The 23810-nt window shown below is 47.4% G+C and overlaps 1 protein-coding gene across 1 annotated transcript in view; it reads left to right on the top strand.

The window, feature by feature from the left end:
* Positions 1–23810, top strand: part of tbc1d2b (TBC1 domain family, member 2B) — a 92530-nt gene that overhangs the window by 42573 nt on the left and 26147 nt on the right. The window contains exons 8-13 of the mRNA XM_029751995.1: positions 2991–3101; positions 4707–4897; positions 8532–8601; positions 11261–11425; positions 13476–13735; positions 22681–22798. Of these exons, the coding sequence (XP_029607855.1) occupies positions 2991–3101; positions 4707–4897; positions 8532–8601; positions 11261–11425; positions 13476–13735; positions 22681–22798 (915 nt within the window). The remainder of the gene's footprint in view (positions 1–2990; positions 3102–4706; positions 4898–8531; positions 8602–11260; positions 11426–13475; positions 13736–22680; positions 22799–23810) is intronic.

Here is a 23810-nt window from a genome sequence, read left to right as displayed (position 1 = left end):
TGGGGGGATGGGTCAGAACCACAGTAATATATCTGGTGGGGGGATGGGTCAGAACCACAGTAATATATCTGGTGGGGGGGGGGGGTCAGAACCACAGTAATATATCTGGTGGGGGGGGTCAGAACCACAGTAATATATCTGGTGGGGGGGGTCAGAACCACAGTAATATACACTGCTCAAAAAAATAAAGGGAACACTTAAACAACACAATGTAACTCCAAGTCAATCACACTTCTGTGAAATCAAACTGTCCACTTAGAAAGCAACACTGATTGACAATAAATTTCACATGCTGTTGTGCAAATGGAATAGACAACAGGTGGAAATTATAGGCAATTAGCAAGACACCCCCAATAAAGGAGTGGTTCTGCAGGTGGGGACCACAGACCACTTCTCAGTTCCTATGCTTCCTGGCTGATGTTTTGGTCACTTTTGAATGCTGGCGGTGCTTTCACTCTAGTGGTAGCATGAGACGGAGTCTACAACCCACACAAGTGGCTCAGGTAGTGCAGCTCATCCAGGATGGCACATCAATGCGAGCTGTGGCAAGAAGGTTTGCTGTGTCTGTCAGCGTAGTGTCCAGAGCATGGAGGCGCTACCAGGAGACAGGCCAGTACATCAGGAGACGTGGAGGAGGCCGTAGGAGGGCAACAACCCAGCAGCAGGACCGCTACCTCCGCCTTTGTGCAAGGAGGAGCAGGAGAAGCACTGCCAGAGCCCTGCAAAATGACCTCCAGCAGGCCACAAATGTGCATGTGTCTGCTCAAACGGTCTGAAACAGACTCCATGAGGGTGGTAGAGGGCCCGACGTCCACAGGTGGGGGTTGTGCTTACAGCCCAACACCGTGCAGGACGTTTGGCATTTGCCAGAGAACACCAAGATTGGCAAATTCGCCACTGGCGTCCTGTGCTCTTCACAGATGAAAGCAGGTTCACACTGAGCACGTGACAGACGTGACAGAGTCTGGAGACGCCGTGGAGAACGTTCTGCTGCCTGCAACATCCTCCAGCATGACCGGTTTGGCGGTGGGTCAGTCATGGTGGCATTTCTTTGGGGGGCCACACAGCCCTCCATGTGCTCGCCAGAGGTAGCCTGACTGCCATTAGGTACCGAGATGAGATCCTCAGACCCCTTGTGAGACCATATGCTGGTGTGGTTGGCCCTGGGTTCCTCCTAATGCAAGACAATGCTAGACCTCATGTGGCTGGAGTGTGTCAGCAGTTCCTGCAAGAGGAAGGCATTGATGCTATGGACTGGCCCGCCCGTTCCCCAGACCTGAATCCAATTGAGCACATCTGGGACATCATGTCTCGCTCCATCCACCAACGCCACGTTGCACCACAGACTGTCCAGGAGTTGGCGGATGCTTTAGTCCAGGTCTGGGAGGAGATCCCTCAGGAGACCATCCGCCACCTCATCAGGAGCATGCCCAGGCGTTGTAGGGAGGTCATACAGGCACGTGGAGGCCACACACACTACTGAGCCTCATTTTGACTTGTTTTAAGGACATTACATCAAAGTTGGATCAGCCTGTAGTGTGGTTTTCCACTTTAATTTTGAGTGTGACTCCAAATCCAGACCTCCATGGGTTGATAAATTGGATTTCCATTGATTATTTTTGTGTGATTTTGTTGTCAGCACATTCAACTATGTAAAGAAAAAAGTATTTAATAAGATTATTTCATTCATTCAGATCTAGGATGTGTTATTTTAGTGTTCCCTTTATTTTTTTGAGCAGTGTATCTGGTGGGGGGGTCAGAACCACAGTAGTATATCTGGTGGGGGGGGGTCAGAACCACAGTAATATCTGGTGGGGGGGGGGGGGTCAGAACCACAGTAATATATCTGGTGGGGGGGGTCAGAACCACAGTAATATATCTGGTGGGGGGGTCAGAACCACAGTAATATATCTGGTGGGGGGGGGGTCAGAACCACAGTAATATATCTGGTGGGGGGGGGTCAGAACCACAGTAATATATCTGGTGGGGGGGGGTCAGAACCACAGTAATATATCTGGTGGGGGGGGGTCAGAACCACAGTAATATATCTGGTGGGGGGGGTCAGAACCACAGTAATATATCTGGTGGGGGGGGGTCAGAACCACAGTAATATATCTGGTGGGGGGGGGGGTCAGAACCACAGTAATATATCTGGTGGGGGGGGGTCAGAACCACAGTAATATATCTGGTGGGGGGGGGGTCAGAACCACAGTAATATATCTGGTGGGGGGGGGGGGTCAGAACCACAGTAATATATCTGGTGGGGGGGGGGGGTCAGAACCACAGTAATATATCTGGTTTGGGGGGGGGTCAGAACCACAGTAATATATCTGGTGGGGGGGGGTCAGAACCACAGTAATATATCTGGTGGTGGGGGGGGTCAGAACCACAGTAATATATCTGGTGGGGGGGGGGTCAGAACCACAGTAATATATCTGGTGGGGGGGGGGGTCAGAACCACAGTAATATATCTGGTGGTGGGGGGGGGGGTCAGAACCACAGTAATATATCTGGTGGTGGGGGGGGGGGTCAGAACCACAGTAATATATCTGGTGGTGGGGGGGGGGGGTCAGAACCACAGTAATATATCTGGTGGTGGGGGGGGGGGGCAGAACCACAGTAATATATCTGGTGGGGGGGGGGGGCAGAACCACAGTAATATATCTGGTGGGGGGGTTAGAACCACAGTAATATATCTGGTGGGGGGGGGTCAGAACCATAGTAATTATTATAATGGGGGGATTGGGTCAGAACCACAGTAATAACTATAATGGGGGGATTGGGTCAGAACCACGGTAATAACTATAATGGGGGGGATTGGGTCAGAACCACAGTAATAACTATAGTGGGGGGATTGGGTCAGAACCACAGTAATAACTATAATGGGGGGATTGGGTCAGAACCACAGTAATAACTCATCTGAACACAGCTAATACCATATTCTCATGTTATGATGGTTTTCATGATGCTTATTAAATGTTGTGTTTCAGGACAGCGTTCAGGGCTATAAATCCCAGAACAAGTTCCTGAATAAGGAGATCCTGGAGTTGACCATTCTACTGAGGAACGCTGAGTCCAGGGAGAGATCTCTGGAGGTTAAGGTACTGCTGGGGTACAGGACTGCTGGTTTGGTACTGCTGGGGTACAGGACTGCTGGTTTGGTACTGCTGGGGTACAGGACAGCTGGTTTGGTGCTACTGGGGTACAGGACTGCTGGTTTGGTGCTACTGGGGTACAGGACAGCTGGTTTGGTGCTACTGGGGTACAGGACAGCTGGTTTGGTGCTACTGGGGTACAGGACTGCTGGTTTGGTGCTACTGGGGAACGCTGAGGCCAGGGAGAGATCTCTGGAGGTTAAGGTACTGCTGGGGTACAGGACTGCTGGTTTGGTACTGCTGGGGTACAGGACTGCTGGTTTGGTACTGCTGGGGTACAGGACAGCTGGTTTGGTGCTACTGGGGTACAGGACTGCTGGTTTGGTGCTACTGGGGTACAGGACAGCTGGTTTGGTGCTACTGGGGTACAGGACAGCTGGTTTGGTGCTACTGGGGTACAGGACTGCTGGTTTGGTGCTACTGGGGAACGCTGAGGCCAGGGAGAGATCTCTGGAGGTTAAGGTACTGCTGGGGTACAGGACTGCTGGTTTGGTGCTACTGGGGTACAGGACTGCTGGTTTGGTGCTACTGGGGAACGCTGAGTCCAGGGAGAGATCTCTGGAGGTTAAGGTACTGCTGGGGTACAGGACTGCTGGTTTGGTGCTACTGGGGTACAGGACTGCTGGTTTGGTGCTGCTGGGGTACAGGACTGCTGGTTTGGTACTGCTGGGGTACAGGACAGCTGGTTTGGTGCTACTGGGGTACAGGACTGCTGGTTTGGTACTGCTGGGGTACAGGACAGCTGGTTTGGTGCTACTGGGGTACAGGACTGCTGGTTTGGTGCTGCTGGGGTACAGGACAGCTGGTTTGGTACTGCTGGGGTACAGGACAGCTGGTTTGGTGCTGCTGGGGTACAGGACTGCTGGTTTGGTACTGCTGGGGTACAGGACTGCTGGTTTGGTACTGCTGGTGTGTACTACTGGTTTGGTGCTGTTGGTGTGTACTACTGGTTTGGTGCTGTTGGTGTGTACTACTGGTTTGGTGCTGTTGGTGTGTACTACTGGTTTGGTGCTGTTGGTGTGTACTACTGGTTTGGTGCTGTTGGTGTGTACTACTGGTTTGGTGCTGTTGGTGTGTACTACTGGTTTGGTGCTGTTGGTGTGTACTACTGGTTTGGTGCTGTTGGTGTGTACTACTGGTTTGGTGCTGTTGGTGTGTACTACTGATTTGGTGTGTACTACTGGTGTGGTGCTGTTGGTGTGTACTACTGGTGTGGTGCTGTTGGTGTGTACTACTGGTTTGGTGCTGTTGGTGTGTACTACTGGTTTGGTGTGTTAATTGGTTGGTGTTTGGGGGGTTTTAATTGGTTGGTGTGTGGGTGTACAACCAGGAAGTCAGTGCAGCTCTAACCTCAGCTGCTGCCCTCATACCCTGTCAACATTGCTCACTATGTTTATCTGTATCTCTCTCTCCTCTCTCCCCTCTCTCTCTCTCCCCTCTCTCTCTCCTCTCCTCTCTCCTCTCCTCTCCTCTCTCCTCTCCTCTCTCCTCTCTTCTCCTCTCCTCTCTCTTCTCCTCTCTCCCCTCTCCGTGCATCTGTCTGTGTTCCAGTATGTGGCGTTGGAGGCTAAACTGTGTCAGGTTGAGAGTAAGTACCTGGTGCTTCTTCAGGACCTGAAGAGCCCAGTGTGTTCCTCTTCAGAACAGAGTCCTGCCAGGGAGGTCATCTCTAGACTGTTGGAGGACGCACTGGACAACACCGATCCTGCGGAACACGCCGTCTTTAAACCACACCCTGTCAGGTAAACTCACACACGCTCTCTACAGGTGGATAGCACCTGATCTATACTGTCCCGTAAACAGAACCATTATTTTAAAAGAATGAGAACTGGTTACTAATGTTATTTTATGTTCTGGGCATTGTTTTTCCAGTCCCACAAAAAATGTCAACAAAGTTCCTTTGCAAAGCCCTCTGTCACTCGGAAATGTATTCCAGTGTGTGTGTTCGCTACCTCCCCTCTGAAGCATGGCTTACTGTAGCCTGCCAACGATGTTACAATATGGCTTACTGTAGCCTGCCAACGATGTTACAATATGGCTTACTGTAGCCTGCCAACGATGTTACTAGATGGCTTACTGTAGCCTGCCAACGATGTTACTAGATGGCTTACTGTAGTCTACCAACGATGTTACAATATGTCTTACTGTAGCCTGCCAACGATGTTACTAGATGGCTTACTGCAGCCTACCAACGATGTTACAGGATGGCTTACTGTAGCCTGCCAACGATGTTACAATATGGCTTACTGTAGTCTACCAACGATGTTACAATATGGCTTACTGTAGTCTACCAACGATGTTACTAGATGGCTTACTGTAGTCTACCAACGATGTTACTAGATGGCTTACTGTAGCCTACCAACAATGTTACTAGATGGCTTACTGTAGTCTACCAACGATGTTACTAGATGGCTTACTGTAGTCTACCAACGATGTTACTAGATGGCTTACTGTAGTCTACCAACGATGTTACTAGATGGCTTACTGTAGCCTACCAACGATGTTACAATATGGCTTACTGTAGCCCGCCAGCGATGTTACTAGATGGCTTACTGTAGCCTGCCAACGATGTTACTAGATGGCTTACTGTAGCCTACCAACGATGTTACTAGATGGCATACTGTAGCCTGCCAACGATGTTACAATATGGCTTACTGTAGCCTGCCAACGATGTTACAATATGGCTTACTGTAGTCTACCAACGATGTTACTAGATGGCTTACTGTAGCCTACCAATGATGTTACTAGATGGCTTACTGTAGCCTGCCAACGATGTTACAATATGGCTTACTGTAGTCTACCAACGATGTTACAATATGGCTTACTGTAGTCTACCAACGATGTTACAATATGGCTTACTGTAGTCTACCAACGATGTTACTAGATGGCTTACTGTAGCCTACCAACGATGTTACTAGATGGCTTACTGTAGTCTGCCAACGATGTTACTAGATGGCTTACTGTAGTCTGCCAACGATGTTACTAGATGGCTTACTGTAGTCTACCAACGATGTTACTAGATGGCTTAATGTAGCCTACCAACTATGTTACAATATGGCTTACTGTAGTCTACCAACGATGTTACTAGATGGCTTACTGTAGTCTGTTACAATATGGCTTGGTAGGCTACAGTAAGCCATATTGTAACATCGTTGGTAGGCTACAGTAAGCCATATTGTAACATCGTTGGTAGACTACAGTAAGCCATCTAGTAACATCGTTGGCAGGCTACAGTAAGCCATCTAGTAACATCGTTGGTAGGCTACAGTACGCGATCTTGTAACATCGTTGGCAGGCTACAGTAAGCCATCTAGTAACATCGTTGGTAGGCTACAGTAAGCCATATTGTAATATCATTGGTAGACTACAGTAAGCCATATTGTAACATCGTTGGCAGGCTACAGTAAGCCATCTAGTAACATCGTTGGTAGACTACAGTAAGTCATATTGTAACATCGTTGGTAGACTACAGTAAGCCATCTAGTAACATCGTTGGTAGACTACAGTAAGCCATCTAGTAACATCGTTGGCAGGCTACAGTAAGCCATATTGTAACATCGTTGGCAGGCTACAGTAAGCCATATTGTAACATCGTTGGTAGACTACAGTAAGCCATATTGTAACATCGTTGGTAGGCTACATTAAGCCATCTAGTAACATCGTTGGTAGACTACAGTAAGTCATCTAGTAACATCGTTGGTAGACTACAGTAAGCCATCTAGTAACATCGTTGGTAGACTACAGTAAGCCATCTAGTAACATCGTTGGTAGACTACAGTAAGCCATATTGTAACATCGTTGGTAGACTACAGTAAGCCATCTAGTAACATCGTTGGCAGGCTACTGTAAGCCATCCTGTAACATCGTTGGTAGGCTACAGTAAGCCATATTGTAACATCGTTGGTAGACTACAGTAAGCCATATTGTAACATCGTTGGTAGACTACAGTAAGCCATCTAGTAACATCGTTGGTAGACTACAGTAAGCCATCTAGTAACATCGTTGGAAGACTACAGTAAGCCATCTAGTAACATCGTTGGCAGGCTACAGTAAGCCATCTAGTAACATCGTTGGTAGACTACAGTAAGCCATCTAGTAACATCGTTGGTAGACTACAGTAAGCCATATTGTAACATCGTTGGTAGACTACAGTAAGCCATATTGTAACATCGTTGGCAGGCTACAGTAAGCCATATTGTAACATCGTTGGTAGACTACAGTAAGCCATCTAGTAACATCGTTGGCAGGCTACAGTAAGCCATCTAGTAACATCGTTGGTAGACTACAGTAAGCCATCTAGTAACATCGTTGGTAGGCTACAGTAAGCCATCTAGTAACATCGTTGGCAGGCTACAGTAAGTCATCTAGTAACATCGTTGGTAGGCTACAGTAAGCCATATTGTAACATCGTTGGTAGGCTACAGTAAGCCATCTAGTAACATCGTTGGTAGGCTACAGTAAGCCATCTAGTAACATCTTTGGTAGACTACAGTAAGCCATCTAGTAACATCGTTGGTAGGCTACAGTAAGCCATCTAGTAACATCGTTGGTAGGCTACAGTAAGCCATCTAGTAACATCGTTGGTAGGCTACAGTAAGCCATCTAGTAACATCTTTGGGAGACTACAGTAAGCCATCTAGTAACATCGTTGGCAGGCTACAGTAAGCCATATTGTAACATCGTTGGTAGACTACAGTAAGCCATATGGCTTACTGTAGTCTACCTTCCTCGCCATACACTCTTTTTGTTGTCTAATGCATTTTAATAGCTTGCCCACTTCACAGCGAGCTACTCTGATTGGTGGACTAATTAAATGTAAAAGAAAAGTACATTTCAGAGGTTGAAAAAAGAGGTGAAAGGAATGGTACCTTGTTTTTGGTTCAAACCGGTTTCAACCTCCCTTTGATAGGGATTGTTCTGCACCTCCATCTTACGTCAGCGTCATATGTTAAACACTTGTTTATTAGTATATTGCTCTGTTCAATATATGATACTGTGTCAAATGTACATTTCCACTGCCCCTCTATTCACTGCTGTTGTGCCCCTGAGCGAGGTACTAAAACCTTCAATGGTTGTTCTTCAGCTGACGTCGCTGTGCTGCGCTCTCTCTGTGTGAGGTTATTTCTGTGTGAGGTTATTTCTGTGTGAGGTTATTTCTGTGTGAGGTTATTTCTGTGTGTGTGAGGTTATTTCTGTGTGTGTGAGGTTATTTCTGTGTGTGTGAGGTTATTTCTGTGTCTGAGGTTATTTCTCTCTGTGTGAGGTTATTTCTCTCTGTGTGAGGTTATTTCTGTGTGTGAGGTTATTTCTGTGTGTGAGGTTATTTCTGTGTGTGAGGTTATTTCAATCAGTTATTTCCCCTCTCCATCCAACCAGTGAGTACGATGTGTTTGGCTTCAGAACAGTTCCAGAGGAGGATGATGAAGAGGAGAAGCTGGTAGCCAAGGTGAGAGCTCTGGACCTGCACCCCCTGCTCCTGTACTCCCTGTACTCCCTGTCTCCCTGTCTCCCTGCCCCTGTACTCCCTGTCTCCCTGCCCCTGTACTCCCTGTCTCCCTGCCCCTGTACTCCCTGTCTCCCTGCCCTGTACTCCCTGTCTCCCTGCCCCTGTCCTCCCTGTCTCCCTGCCCCTGTCTCCCTGCCCCTGTACTCCCTGCCCCTGTACTCCCTGCCCCTGTACTCCCTGCCCCTGTACTCTCCCTGCCCCTGTACTCCCTGCCCCTGTCTCCCTGCCCCTGTACTCCCTGTCTCCCTGCCCCTGTACTCCCTGTCTCCCTGCCCCTGTCCTCCCTGTCTCCCTGCCCCTGTACTCCCTGTACTCCCTGTCTCCCTGCCCCTGTACTCCCTGTCTCCCTGCCCCTGTACTCCCTGTCTCCCTGCCCCTGTACTCCCTGTCTCCCTGCCCCTGTACTCCCTGTCTCCCTGCCCCTGTACTCCCTGTCTCCCTGCCCTGTCTCCCTGCCCCTGTCCTCCCTGCCCCTGTCTCCCTGCCCCTGTCTCCCTGCCCCTGTCTCCCTGCCCCTGTCTCCCTGCCCCTGTACTCCCTGCCCCTGTACTCCCTGCCCTGTACTCCCTGCCCCTGTACTCCTGCCCCTGTACTCCCTGTCCCTGTACTCCCTGTCTCCCTGCCCCTGTCTCCCTGCCCCTGTCTCCCTGCCCCTGTCTCCCTGCCCCCCTGCCCCTGTCTCCCTGCCCCTGTCTCCCTGCCCTGTCTCCCTGCCCCTGTCTCCCTGCCCCCCTGTACTCCCTGCCCCCCTGTACTCCCTGCCCCCCTGTACTCCCTGCCCCCCTGTACTCCCTGTCTTCCTGCCCCTGTACTCCCTGCCCCTGTACTCCCTGCCCCTGTACTCCCTGCCCCTGTACTCCCTGCCCCTGTACTCCCTGACCCTGTACTCCCTGCCCCTGTACTCCCTGCCCCTGTACTCCGTGTCTCCCTGCCCCTGTACTCCCTGCCCCTGTACTCCCCTGCCCCTGTACTCCCTGACCCTGTACTCCCTGCCCCTGTACTCCCTGCCCCTGTACTCCGTGTCTCCCTGCCTCCCTGTCTCCCTGCCTCCCTGTCTCCCTGCCTCCCTGTCTCCCTGTTCTCCCCATCTTCCTCCCTGTCCCTCTATCATCCTTCCCCTCTCCCTCCCTGACCCTCTATCATCCTTCCCCTCTCCCTCCCTGACCCTCTCTCTGTCCCTCCCTTTCCCTCTCTCTCCCTCCTGCTCCTTTTACTCATCCTCCTCCTCTCCCCAGGTGAGGGCTCTGGACCTGCCCTCCCTCCCTCCCTCCCTCCCTCCCTGTATCTCATCATCATCATCCTCCTCCTCTCTCCAGGTGAGGGCTCTGGACCTGCCCTCCCTCCCTCCCTGTATCTCATCATCATCCTCCTCTCTCCAGGTGAGAGCTCTGGACCTTCCCTCCCTCCCTCCCTCCCTCCCTCCCTCCCTCCCCTCCCTCCCTCCATCTCATCATCATCCTCCTCTCTCCAGGTGAGAGCTCTGGACCTGCCCTCCCTCCCTCCCTCCCTCCCTGTATCTCATCATCATCCTCCTCCTCTCTCCAGGTGAGGGCTCTGGACCTTCCCCTCCCTCCCTCCCTCCCTCCCTCCCTCCCTCCCTCCCTCCCTCCCTCCCTCCCTCCCTCCATCTCATCATCATCCTCCTCTCTCCAGGTGAGAGCTCTGGACCTTCCCTCCCTCCCTCCCTCCCTCCCTCCCTCCCTCCCTCCCTCCCTCCCTGTATCTCATCATCATCCTCCCCCTCCTCTCCAGGTGAGGGCTCTGGACCTGCCCTCCCTCCCTCCCTCCCTCCCTCCCTCCCTCCCTCCCTCCCTCCCTCCCTCCCTCCCTCCCTCCCTCCCTCCCTGTATCTCATCATCATCCTCCCCCCCTCTCCAGGTGAGGGCTCTGGACCTGCCCTCCCTCCCTCCCTCCCTCCCTCCCTCCCTGTATCTCATCATCATCCTCCCCCTCTCTCCAGGTGAGGGCTCTGGACCTGCCCTCCCTCCCTCCCTCCCTCCATCTCATCATCATCCTCCTCCTCTCTCCAGGTGAGGGCTCTGGACCTTCCCTCCCTCCCTCCCTCCCTCCCTCCCTCCCTCCCTCCCTCCCTGTATCTCATCATCATCATCCTCCTCCTCTCTCCAGGTGAGGGCTCTGGACCTGCCCTCCCTCCCTCCCTCTCTCCCTCCCTGTATCTCATCATCATCCTCCTCCTCTCTCCAGGTGAGGGCTCTGGACCTGCCCTCCCTCCCTCCCTCCCTGTATCTCATCATCATCCTCCTCCTCTATCCAGGTGAGGGCTCTGGACCTGCCCTCCCTCCCTCCCTCCCTCCCTCCATCTCATCATCATCCTCCTCCTCTCTCCAGGTGAGGGCTCTGGACCTGCGCTCCCTCCCTCCCTCCCTCCCTCCCTGTATCTCATCATCATCCTCCTCCTCTCTCCAGGTGAGGGCTCTGGACCTGCCCTCCCTCCCTCCCTCCCTCCCTCCCTGTATCTCATCATCATCCTCCTCCTCTCTCCAGGTGAGGGCTCTGGACCTTCCCTCCCTCCCTCCCTCCCTCCCTCCCTCCCTCCCTCCCTCCCTGTATCTCATCATCATCCTCCTCCTCTCTCCAGGTGAGGGCTCTGGACCTGCGCTCTCTCTCCCTAACAGACCCTGAGGTATCAGTGGGGGTGAAGTGGGAGAACTATCTCTCCTCTACTATGAACAGAGACATGGTGCACTGCCCCGAACTCAAAGCCCTTATGAGGAGTGGGGTGCCACATGTCCACCGCTCCAAGGTACGATATCATATACTTTATAGCCACATGTCCACCGCTCCAAGGTATGATATCATATACTTTATAGCCACATGTCCACCGCTCCAAGGTATGATATATACTTTATAGCCACATGTCCACCGCTCCGAGGTACGATATCATATACTTTATAGCCACATGTCCACCGCTCCAAGGTACGATATCATATACTTTATAGCCACATGTCCACCGCTCCAAGGTACCATATCATATACTTTATAGCCACATGTCCACCGCTCCGAGGTACGATATCATATACTTTATAGCCACATGTCCACCGCTCCAAGGTACCATATCATATACTTTATAGCCACATGTCCTAAGCTCCAAGGTACCATATCATATACTTTATAGCCACATGTCCACTGCTCCAAGGTACCATATCATATACTTTATAGCCACATGTCCTAAGCTCCAAGGTACGATACAACACAATGGGGAAAAATGTATTGGACACTTTTTCAGTACTGCTGTATACAAAATAACGCAATACCGTTTCATTTCTCACATCAAGGTGTTGGACTGTTTTTCAGAATCGATTCGTTGTTGGTTGCTTGGGCCGATTTACTCGTTTAATTAGGGGTTCAAGCAGCAAAGCTGAGTGAAACCATATTTTATTAGTTATTGAAACTTGATACATGTCATCTATATGTACCAAGCTCTCACAAATTATGTTTTTCTAGGCTAGAATTTCAAACAACATGGCCGCTACTGACCAATAAACATTTGGCACACATTCTCAAGGATATGAGTTTAGCTGACCTGTAAAGTATGGTTGAGTTTCACTGCATGGTGGCGGCAGTTGAACAGGAAAAAAACATTAGTGCAAGCTCGTTGGCTCATAGCAGCTACATTTTGCGTTTAAAAACATGGGTACATAGATGCTACAGTATTTACCGTATCTGTTGCCGGTACAGCGGTCCTGGAGAAGATTTATAAAGTAGTCAGCATCATTGAATATCGTCCAAAATGCCTTTTAAAAGCATCAGTTTGATTTTTTGTCTTCTGATATTTGGCAAGTGTGTACAGAAGTAACTGGTCCTAGGGAAAATGTGCCCAATTTTTCCCTCATGGTGTCACGGTGGACACACAGCTGAACCCCGGCATTGCTGCTCGCAGCTTAAATGAGGGGTTCAAGCAGCAAAGCTGGTGAGACCCTGTTGTATTTGTTGACGTTGAGGATTATTTTCCTTCTTCTGCCAATTGGTGAAGAAATGTTAATTCCCGTGAGATGGTGAGGCCTAGGAGGTTGCAGCCCTGTCATGCGACACAATGGCGGCGCTATAACAAGCTATTAAAAATTAAACTTTGAAAGCTTCGATCTCCTTATTCCTTTTGAGCTAGATTCCTAAAATTCGCTATAGGTCACCCTCCTCACTATATATATATATATATATATATTATTATTATTATTATTATTATTATTTTTTCCCACAAGGACCCGTAACTTCCGGTAAATTGGCCTTTTTGAATTTGATGAACTACTCTTTAAACGCTACTCCTTTGCCACCAAATGACCGATCTGCACAAAACATGATACATGGCATCTATGGACCAAGGTCTCACCAATTCTGTTTTTACAAAGATAGCATCTCAAACAACATGGCTGTGTCGTGGACGTTCAACACGGGACCACTCTAAGTCAATATAAAAAATTGTAAACGCTCTTTATTGTCAGCAAGCTGGAGAGGTCACAGTTAAACTTAGATACATAAAATCCCGATCTGAAGTGTGTTCCTTACGTATAGAGGTTTATATACTGCTATCTAAACCTACATAAACATCATTCATTGGGCGCTATAACGCCCCCATGTTTATCTCTCTTGATATGTTCCACTCAGTGATGAAATTTGGCAAACGTGCTCAGGGATATGAGTCTGGCTAACCTGTTAAGTTTAGGTTTTGGACACTGTTTTTTTTTTGTTTAGTTTTTTTTTAACCAATAAATGCAGAGTTTTCCCAGCCAAAAATAAATTGAGGTGTGCAAGCATAAATGAATCAATGACTCTACTTCCTCCCACCCTCTTCCCAGGTGTGGCGCTGGTGCATTTCCTACCACACCAGGATGTTCCGTGACAACCTGGCTCCAAACTACTACGAGACCTTACTGGGTGTGGCCAGAGACAAGCCTAATCCCGCCTCCAAACAGATAGAGCTTGACCTGCTGAGGACCTTACCTAACAACAAACACTACTCGTCCCCCGGGGCCGACGGAATACAGAAACTACGTAATGTCCTGCTGGCTTTCTCCTGGAGGAACCCTGACATAGGATACTGCCAGGGACTCAACAGGTACATGACTACTGCAGTATGACTACCATTCTATTACTACAGTACTTGTATATAGGGGCTATATACACCTGAAACCCCACCTCTTTAAGGAATACCTGGGATAGGATATAGTAATCCTTCTAACCCCCCCCCCCCCAAAAAAAATATATAGATGTACTATTGTAAAGTGGTTGTTCCACTGGATATCATAAGGTGAATGCACCAATTTGTAAGTCGCTCTGGATAAGAGCGTCTGCTAAATTACGTAAATGTAAAATGAATAGGTAATACTCCTAGTATATAGGGCTGGGCTATCTGTCATTCTACTAGTATATAGGGCTGGGCTATCTGTCATTCTACTAGTATATAGGGCTGGGCTATCTGTCATTCTACTAGTATATAGGGCTGGGCTATCTGTCATTCTACTAGTATATAGGGCTGGGCTATCTGTCATTCTACTAGTATATAGGGCTGGGCTGGGCTATCTGTCATTATACTAGTATAAAGGGCTGGGCTATCTGTCATTCTACTAGTATATAGGGCTGGGCTATCTGTCATTCTACTAGTATATAGAGCTGGGCTGGGCTATCTGTCATTCTACTAGTATATAGGGCTGGGCTGGGCTATCTGTCATTCTACTAGTATATAGGGCTGGGCTGGGCTATCTGTCATTCTACTAGCATATAGGGCTGGGCTATCTGTCATTCTACTAGTATATAGGGCTGGGCTATCTGTCATTCTACTAGTATATAGGGCTGGGCTATCTGTCATTCTACTAGTATATAGGGCTGGGCTGGGCTATCTGTCATTATACTAGTATAAAGGGCTGGGCTATCTGTCATTCTACTAGTATATAGGGCTGGGCTATCTGTCATTCTACTAGTATATAGAGCTGGGCTGGGCTATCTGTCATTCTACTAGTATATAGGGCTGGGCTGGGCTATCTGTCATTCTACTAGTATATAGGGCTGGGCTGGGCTATCTGTCATTCTACTAGTATATAGGGCTGGGCTGGGCTATCTGTCATTCTACTAGCATATAGGGCTGGGCTATCTGTCATTCTACTAGTATATAGGGCTGGGCTGGGCTATCTGTCATTCTACTAGTATATAGGGCTGGGCTGGGCTATCTGTCATTCTACTAGTGTAAAGGGCTGGGCTATCTGTCATTCTACTAGTATATAGGGCTGGGCTATCTGTCATTCTACTAGTATATAGGGCGGGGCTATCTGTCATTCTACTAGTATATAGGGCTGGGCTATCTGTCATTCTACTAGTATATAGGACTGGGCTATCTGTCATTCTACTAGCATATAGGGCTGGGCTATCTGTCATTCTACTAGCATATAGGGCTGGGCTATCTGTCATTCTACTTGCATATAGGGCTGGGCTATCTGTCATTCTACTTGCATATAGGGCTGGGCTATCTGTCATTCTACTAGTATAAAGGGCTGGGCTATCTGTCATTCTACTAGTATATAGGGCTGGGCTGGGCTATCTGTCATTCTACTAGTATATAGGGCTGGGCTGGGCTATCTGTCATTCTACTAGTATAAAGGGCTGGGCTATCTGTCATTCTACTAGTATATAGGGCTGGGCTATCTGTCATTCTACTAGTATATAGGGCTGGGCTATCTGTCATTCTACTAGTATATAGGGCTGGGCTATCTGTCATTCTACTAGTATATAGGGCTGGGCTATCTGTCATTCTACTAGTATATAGGGCTGGGCTATCTGTCATTCTACTAGTATATAGGGCTGGGCTATCTGTCATTCTACTAGTATATAGGGCTGGGCTATCTGTCATTCTACTAGTATATAGGGCTGGGCTATCTGTCATTCTACTAGTATATAGGGCTGGGCTATCTGTCATTCTACTAGTATAAAAGGCTGGGCTATCTGTCATTCTACTAGTATATAGGGCTGGGCTATCTGTCATTCTACTAGTATATAGGGCTGGGCTATCTGTCATTCTACTAGTATATAGGGCTGGGCTATCTGTCATTCTACTAGTATATAGGGCTGGGCTATCTGTCATTCTACTAGTATATAGGACTGGGCTATCTGTCATTCTACTAGCATATAGGGCTGGGCTATCTGTCATTCTACTAGTATAAAGGGCTGGGCTGGGCTATCTGTCATTCTACTAGTATATAGGGCTGGGCTATCTGTCATTCTACTAGTATATAGGGCTGGGCTATCTGTCATTCTACTAGTATATAGGGCTGGGCTATCTGTCATTCTACTAGTATATAGGGCTGGGCTGGGCTATCTGTCATTCTACTAGTATATAGGGCTGGGCTGGGCTATCTGTCATTCTACTAGCATATAGGGCTGGGCTATCTGTCATTCTACTAGTATATAGGGCTGGGCTGGGCTATCTGTCATTCTACTAGTATATAGGGCTGGGCTGGGCTATCTGTCATTCTACTAGCATATAGGGCTGGGCTATCTGTCATTCTACTAGTATATAGGGCTGGGCTGGGCTATCTGTCATTCTACTAGTGTAAAGGGCTGGGCTATCTGTCATTCTACTAGTATATAGGGCTGGGCTATCTGTCATTCTACTAGTATATAGGGCTGGGCTATCTGTCATTCTACTAGTATATAGGGCTGGGCTATCTGTCATTCTACTAGTATATAGGGCTGGGCTATCTGTCATTCTACTAGTATATAGGACTGGGCTATCTGTCATTCTACTAGTATATAGGGCTGGGCTATCTGTCATTCTACTTGCATATAGGGCTGGGCTATCTGTCATTCTACTAGTATAAAGGGCTGGGCTATCTGTCATTCTACTAGTATATAGGGCTGGGCTGGGCTATCTGTCATTCTACTAGTATATAGGGCTGGGCTGGGCTATCTGTCATTCTACTAGTATATAGGGCTGGGCTATCTGTCATTCTACTAGTATATAGGGCTGGGCTATCTGTCATTCTACTAGTATATAGGGCTTGGCTATCTGTCATTCTACTAGTATATAGGGCTGGGCTGGGCTATCTGTCATTCTACTAGTATATAGGGCTGGGCTATCTGTCATTCTACTAGTATATAGGGCTGGGCTATCTGTCATTCTACTAGCATATAGGGCTGGGCTATCTGTCATTCTACTAGCATATAGGGCTGGGCTATCTGTCATTCTACTAGCATATAGGGCTGGGCTATCTGTCATTCTACTAGCATATAGGGCTGGGCTATCTGTCATTCTACTAGCATATAGGGCTGGGCTATCTGTCATTCTACTAGTATATAGGGCTGGGCTGGGTTATCTGTCATTCTACTAGTATATAGGGCTGGGCTATCTGTCATTCTACTAATATATAGGGCTGGGCTATCTGTCATTCTACTAGTATATAGGGCTGGGCTATCTGTCATTCTACTAGTATATAGGGCTGGGCTATCTGTCATTCTACTAGTATATAGGACTGGGCTATCTGTCATTCTACTAGCATATAGGGCTGGGCTATCTGTCATTCTACTAGTATATAGGGCTGGGCTATCTGTCATTCTACTTGCATATAGGGCTGGGCTATCTGTCATTCTACTAGTATATAGGGCTGGGCTGGGCTATCTGTCATTCTACTAGTATATAGGGCTGGGCTGGGCTATCTGTCATTCTACTAGTATATAGGGCTGGGCTGGGCTATCTGTCATTCTACTAGTATATAGGGCTGGGCTGGGCTATCTGTCATTCTACTAGTATATAGGGCTGGGCTATCTGTCATTCTACTAGTATATAGGGCTGGGCTATCTGTCATTCTACTAGTATATAGGGCTGGGCTATCTGTCATTCTACTAGTATATAGGGCTGGGCTATCTGTCATTCTACTAGTATATAGGGCTGGGCTATCTGTCATTCTACTAGTATATAGGGCTGGGCTATCTGTCATTCTACTAGTATATAGGGCTGGGCTATCTGTCATTCTACTAGTATATAGGGCTGGGCTATCTGTCATTCTACTAGTATATAGGGCTGGGCTATCTGTCATTCTACTAGTATATAGGGCTGGGCTATCTGTCATTCTACTAGTATATAGGGCTGGGCTATCTGTCATTCTACTAGTATATAGGGCTGGGCTATCTGTCATTCTACTAGTATATAGGGCTGGGGCTATCTGTCATTCTACTAGTATATAGGGCTGGGCTATCTGTCATTCTACTAGTATATAGGGCTGGGCTATCTGTCATTCTACTAGTATAAAAGGCTGGGCTATCTGTCATTCTACTAGTATATAGGCGCTGGGCTATCTGTCATTCTACTAGTATATAGGGCTGGGCTATCTGTCATTCTACTAGTATATAGGGCTGGGCTATCTGTCATTCTACTAGTATATAGGGCTGGGCTATCTGTCATTCTACTAGTATATAGGACTGGGCTATCTGTCATTCTACTAGCATATAGGGCTGGGCTATCTGTCATTCTACTAGTATAAAGGGCTGGGCTGGGCTATCTGTCATTCTACTAGTATATAGGGCTGGGCTATCTGTCATTCTACTAGTATATAGGGCTGGGCTATCTGTCATTCTACTAGTATATAGGGCTGGGCTATCTGTCATTCTACTAGTATATAGGGCTGGGCTGGGCTATCTGTCATTCTACTAGTATATAGGGCTGGGCTGGGCTATCTGTCATTCTACTAGCATATAGGGCTGGGCTATCTGTCATTCTACTAGTATATAGGGCTGGGCTGGGCTATCTGTCATTCTACTAGTATATAGGGCTGGGCTGGGCTATCTGTCATTCTACTAGTGTAAAGGGCTGGGCTATCTGTCATTCTACTAGTATATAGGGCTGGGCTGGGCTATCTGTCATTCTACTAGTATATAGGGCTGGGCTGGGCTATCTGTCATTCTACTAGTATATAGGGCTGGGCTGGGCTATCTGTCATTCTACTAGTATATAGGACTGGGCTATCTGTCATTCTACTAGCATATAGGGCTGGGCTATCTGTCATTCTACTTGCATATAGGGCTGGGCTATCTGTCATTCTACTAGTATAAAGGGCTGGGCTATCTGTCATTCTACTAGTATATAGGGCTGGGCTGGGCTATCTGTCATTCTACTAGTATATAGGGCTGGGCTGGGCTATCTGTCATTCTACTAGTATATAGGGCTGGGCTGGGCTATCTGTCATTCTACTAGTATATAGGGCTGGGCTATCTGTCATTCTACTAGTATATAGGGCTGGGCTATCTGTCATTCTACTAGTATATAGGGCTTGGCTATCTGTCATTCTACTAGTATATAGGGCTTGGCTATCTGTCATTCTACTAGTATATAGGGCTGGGCTGGGCTATCTGTCATTCTACTAGTATATAGGGCTGGGCTATCTGTCATTCTACTAGCATATAGGGCTGGGCTATCTGTCATTCTACTAGCATATAGGGCTGGGCTATCTGTCATTCTACTAGCATATAGGGCTGGGCTATCTGTCATTCTACTAGCATATAGGGCTGGGCTGGGTTATCTGTCATTCTACTAGTATATAGGGCTGGGCTATCTGTCATTCTACTAGTATATAGGGCTGGGCTATCTGTCATTCTACTAGTATATAGGGCTGGGCTATCTGTCATTCTACTAGTATATAGGGCTGGGCTATCTGTCATTCTACTAGTATATAGGGCTGGGCTATCTGTCATTCTACTAGTATATAGGGCTGGGCTATCTGTCATTCTACTAGTATATAGGGCTGGGCTATCTGTCATTCTACTAGTATATAGGGCTGGGCTGGGCTATCTGTCATTCTACTAGTATATAGGGCTGGGCTGGGCTATCTGTCATTCTACTAGTATATAGGGCTGGGCTGGGCTATCTGTCATTCTACTAGCATATAGGGCTGGGCTATCTGTCATTCTACTAGCATATAGGGCTGGGCTATCTGTCATTCTACTAGTATATAGGGCTGGGCTATCTGTCATTCTACTAGCATATAGGGCTGGGCTGGGCTATCTGTCATTCTACTAGTATATAGGGCTGGGCTATCTGTCATTCTACTAGTATATAGGGCTGGGCTATCTGTCATTCTACTAGTATATAGGGCTGGGCTATCTGTCATTCTACTAGTATATAGGGCTGGGCTGGGCTATCTGTCATTCTACTAGTATATAGGGCTGGGCTATCTGTCATTCTACTAGCATATAGGGCTGGGCTGGGCTATCTGTCATTCTACTAGTACATAGGGCTGGGCTATCTGTCATTCTACTAGTATATAGGACTGGGCTATCTGTCATTCTACTAGTATATAGGGCTGGGCTGGGCTATCTGTCATTCTACTAGTATATAGGGCTGGGCTATCTGTCATTCTACTAGTATATAGGGCTGGGCTGGGCTATCTGTCATTCTACTAGTACATAGGGCTGGGCTATCTGTCATTCTACTAGTATATAGGACTGGGCTATCTGTCATTCTACTAGTATATAGGGCTGGGCTATCTGTCATTCTACTAGTATATAGGGCTGGGCTATCTGTCATTCTACTAGTATATAGGGCTGGGCTATCTGTCATTCTGCTAGTATATAGGGCTGGGCTATCTGTCATTCTACTAGTATATAGGACTGGGCTGGGCTATCTGTCATTCTACTAGTATATAGGGCTGGGCTATCTGTCATTCTGCTAGTATATAGGGCTGGGCTATCTGTCATTCTACTAGTATATAGGACTGGGCTGGGCTATCTGTCATTCTACTAGTATATAGGGCTGGGCTATCTGTCATTCTACTAGTATATAGGACTGGGCTGGGCTATCTGTCATTCTACTAGTATATAGGGCTGGGCTGGGCTATCTGTCATTCTACTAGCATATAGGGCTGGGCTATCTGTCATTCTACTAGTATATAGGGCTGGGCTATCTGTCATTCTACTAGTATATAGGGCTGTACTAGTATATATAGGCTTTTTTCCCCCATACAGTGGGGGAAAAAAGTATTTGATCCCCTGCTGATTTTGTACGTTTGCCCACTGACAAAGAAATGATCCGTCTATAATTTTAATAGTAGGTTTATTTGAACAGTGAGAGACAGAATAACAACAACAAAAAATCCAGAAAAAAATGCATGTCAAAAATGTTATAAAATGATTTGCATTTGGTTTCCCCCACTGTATAGCCCTATATGGACATCAGAACATCGATTACTCACCACAAACAGGCACGACGTGAACGACGTACTGCTTTCCCGGGAACAGGCCCAAATCCCCGTCATTTGCGTGATGAGAAGACGGACGTTTTTTACTTATTTTGTACATAATGTTGCCGCTACCGTCTCTTATGACCGAAAATAACTTCTGGACATCAGGACTGTGATTACTCACCACGGACTTCCTTTAACGAGTCTGACGGGGCCGACGCGTACAATATACTGCTTTTTTGGGAACAGGCCCAGATCCCCGTGATTTGCGTGAAGAGAAGGCGGAGAAAAAGGGGCCAGAGGGCGGCCTGCCTTCTGAGAATGAACCCCCACTTCCTTCCATTCAGCTAGCAAACGTGCAATCTCTGGACAATAAAATAGATGACCTACGCAGAAGATTAAAATACCAAGGTACTTTCTTGTATACTGGAGCCTCAGAATGGAATGAGTTGCCTCTGCCTATAAAAACAACGTCCTCTCTGGACAGCTTTAAAAATAAAGTCAAAATATGTTTGATGTTTTCTGTGCCCGAATAACCCCCCCCCCCCCTGCCTTCCATTCTACGAGCTAACATGAAATCATTGGAAAATAAAATTGACGACCTACGAGGAAGATTAAACTACCAACGGGACATTAAAAACTGTAACATCTTATGCTTCACGGAGTCGTGGCTGAACGACGACACTATCAACATACAGCTGGCTGGTTATACACTGTATCGGCAGGATAGAACAGCAGCGTCTGGTAAGACAAGGGGCGGCGGGCTATGTATTTTTGTAAATAACAGCTGGTGCACGATATCTAAGGAAGACTCGAGGTTTTGTTCGCCTGAGGTAGAGTATCTCATGATAAGCTGTAGACAACACCATCTACCTAGAGAGTTTTCATCTGTATTTTTCTGAGCTGTCTACATACCACCACAGACTGATGCTGGCACTAAGAACGGACTCAATATGCTGTATTCCGCCATAAGCAAACAGGTAAACGCTCATCCAGAGGTGGCGCTCCTAGTGGCCGGGGACTTTAATGCAGGGAAACTTGCATCCGTTTTACAAAATTTCTATCAGCATGTTAAATGTGCAACCAGAGGAAAACAGAGACAAGTACAAAGCTCTCCCTCGCCCTCCATTTGGCAAATCTGACCATAATTCTATCCTCCTGATTCCTGCTTACAAGCAAAAATTAAAGCAGGAAGCACCAGTGACTTGGTCAATAAAGAAGTGGTCAGATGAAGCAGATGCTAAACTACAGGACTGTTTTGGAGCACAGACTGGAATATGTTCCGGGATTCTTCCGATGGCATTGAGGAATACAGCACATCAGTCTCTGGCTTCATCAATAAGTGCATCGAGACGTCCTCCCCACAGTGACTGTACGTACATACCCCAACCAGAAGCCATGGATTACAGGCAACATCCGCACTGAGCTAAAGGCCAGAGCTGCCACTATTAAAGAAGCGGTACTCTAACCCGGACGCTTGCAGGAAATCCTGCTATGCCCTCCGACGAACTACCAAAGCCCCTGTGGCAGGGCTTGCAAACTATTACAGACTACAAAGGGAAGCACAGGAGCGAGCTTCCCAGTGACACGGGCCTACCAGACGAGCTAAATTACTTCTATGCTCGCTTCGAGGAAAGCAACACTGAAACATGCATGGAAGCATCAGCTGTTCCGGACGACTGTGTGATCACGCTCTCCGTACCACTCCAGATAATTAGAGGTGCTACTATATATGTTGTTTTCAACACCGCAGCTGACCCTGTGCTGTCCCCAACCTGTTGTGTTCCCTAATCTTCTGTCAGTGTTATGATCATCAGTGATCATCAGTGTTCTCCTTTTCCAGGCTGGCAGCCATAGCTCTGCTGTACCTGGACCAGGAGGATGCCTTCTGGTGTCTCATCACTATCGTAGAGGTCTTTATGCCCCAGGACTACTACACCAAGACCCTGCTGGGATCACAGGTACACTGCTATACCACTACTACACCACTACTATACCACCACTACACCAAGACCCTGCTGGGATCACAGGTACACTACTATACCACTACTATACCACTACTACTATACCACTACTATACCACTACTATACCACTACTATACCACTACTACACCACTACTACACCAAGACCCTGCTGGGATCACAGGTACACTACTATACCACTACTACACCACTACTATACCACTACTATACCACTACTATACCACTACTATACCACTACTACACCAAGACCCTGCTGGGATCACAGGTACACTACTATACCACTACTATACCACTACTATACTCCTACTATACCACTACTATACCACTACTACACCAAGACCCTGCTGGGATCACAGGTACACTACTACACCACTACTACTACACCACTACTATACTACTGCTATACCACTACTATACCACTACTATACCACTACTACTATACCACTACTATACCACTACTACACCACTACTATACTACTACTACACCACTACTATACCACTACTACTATACCACTACTATACCACTACTACACCACTACTACACCACTACAACTATACCACTACTACACCACTACTATACCACTACTATACTACTACTACACCGCTACTACTATACCACTACTATACCACTACTACACTTCTACTACACCACTACTATACCACTACACCCCAGAACCAATGTATAGCTGTGAGCAGGGTTGTGAGAGAGTTTTCAATGTTGTTCAGATAATGGATATACTATTTATAATGAATTATGCGTTTTTATTTATTTATTTATTTATTGTCCTATCATGGTGGAACAGTTTTAAAATAAATTATACATTTTTTTTTTATTATTATTGTCCTATCACGGGGAACTAAATTTTTAAATAAATTATATATCTAATTTATTTATTTATGATCCTATATTGATGGAACGGTCCACAACCCTATACCCTAGACACCCACCTGAATGACCCAGATACTAAGGAGAAGTCCCTAACTCAAAGC

The sequence above is a fragment of the Salmo trutta genome, chromosome 4 (genome assembly GCF_901001165.1).
Source record: "Salmo trutta chromosome 4, fSalTru1.1, whole genome shotgun sequence".
In the NCBI taxonomy this organism is placed as follows: domain Eukaryota; kingdom Metazoa; phylum Chordata; class Actinopteri; order Salmoniformes; family Salmonidae; genus Salmo; species Salmo trutta.
Note: the sequence above shows the minus strand (reverse complement) of the source record. Positions and strands in the feature narration are given on the sequence as shown.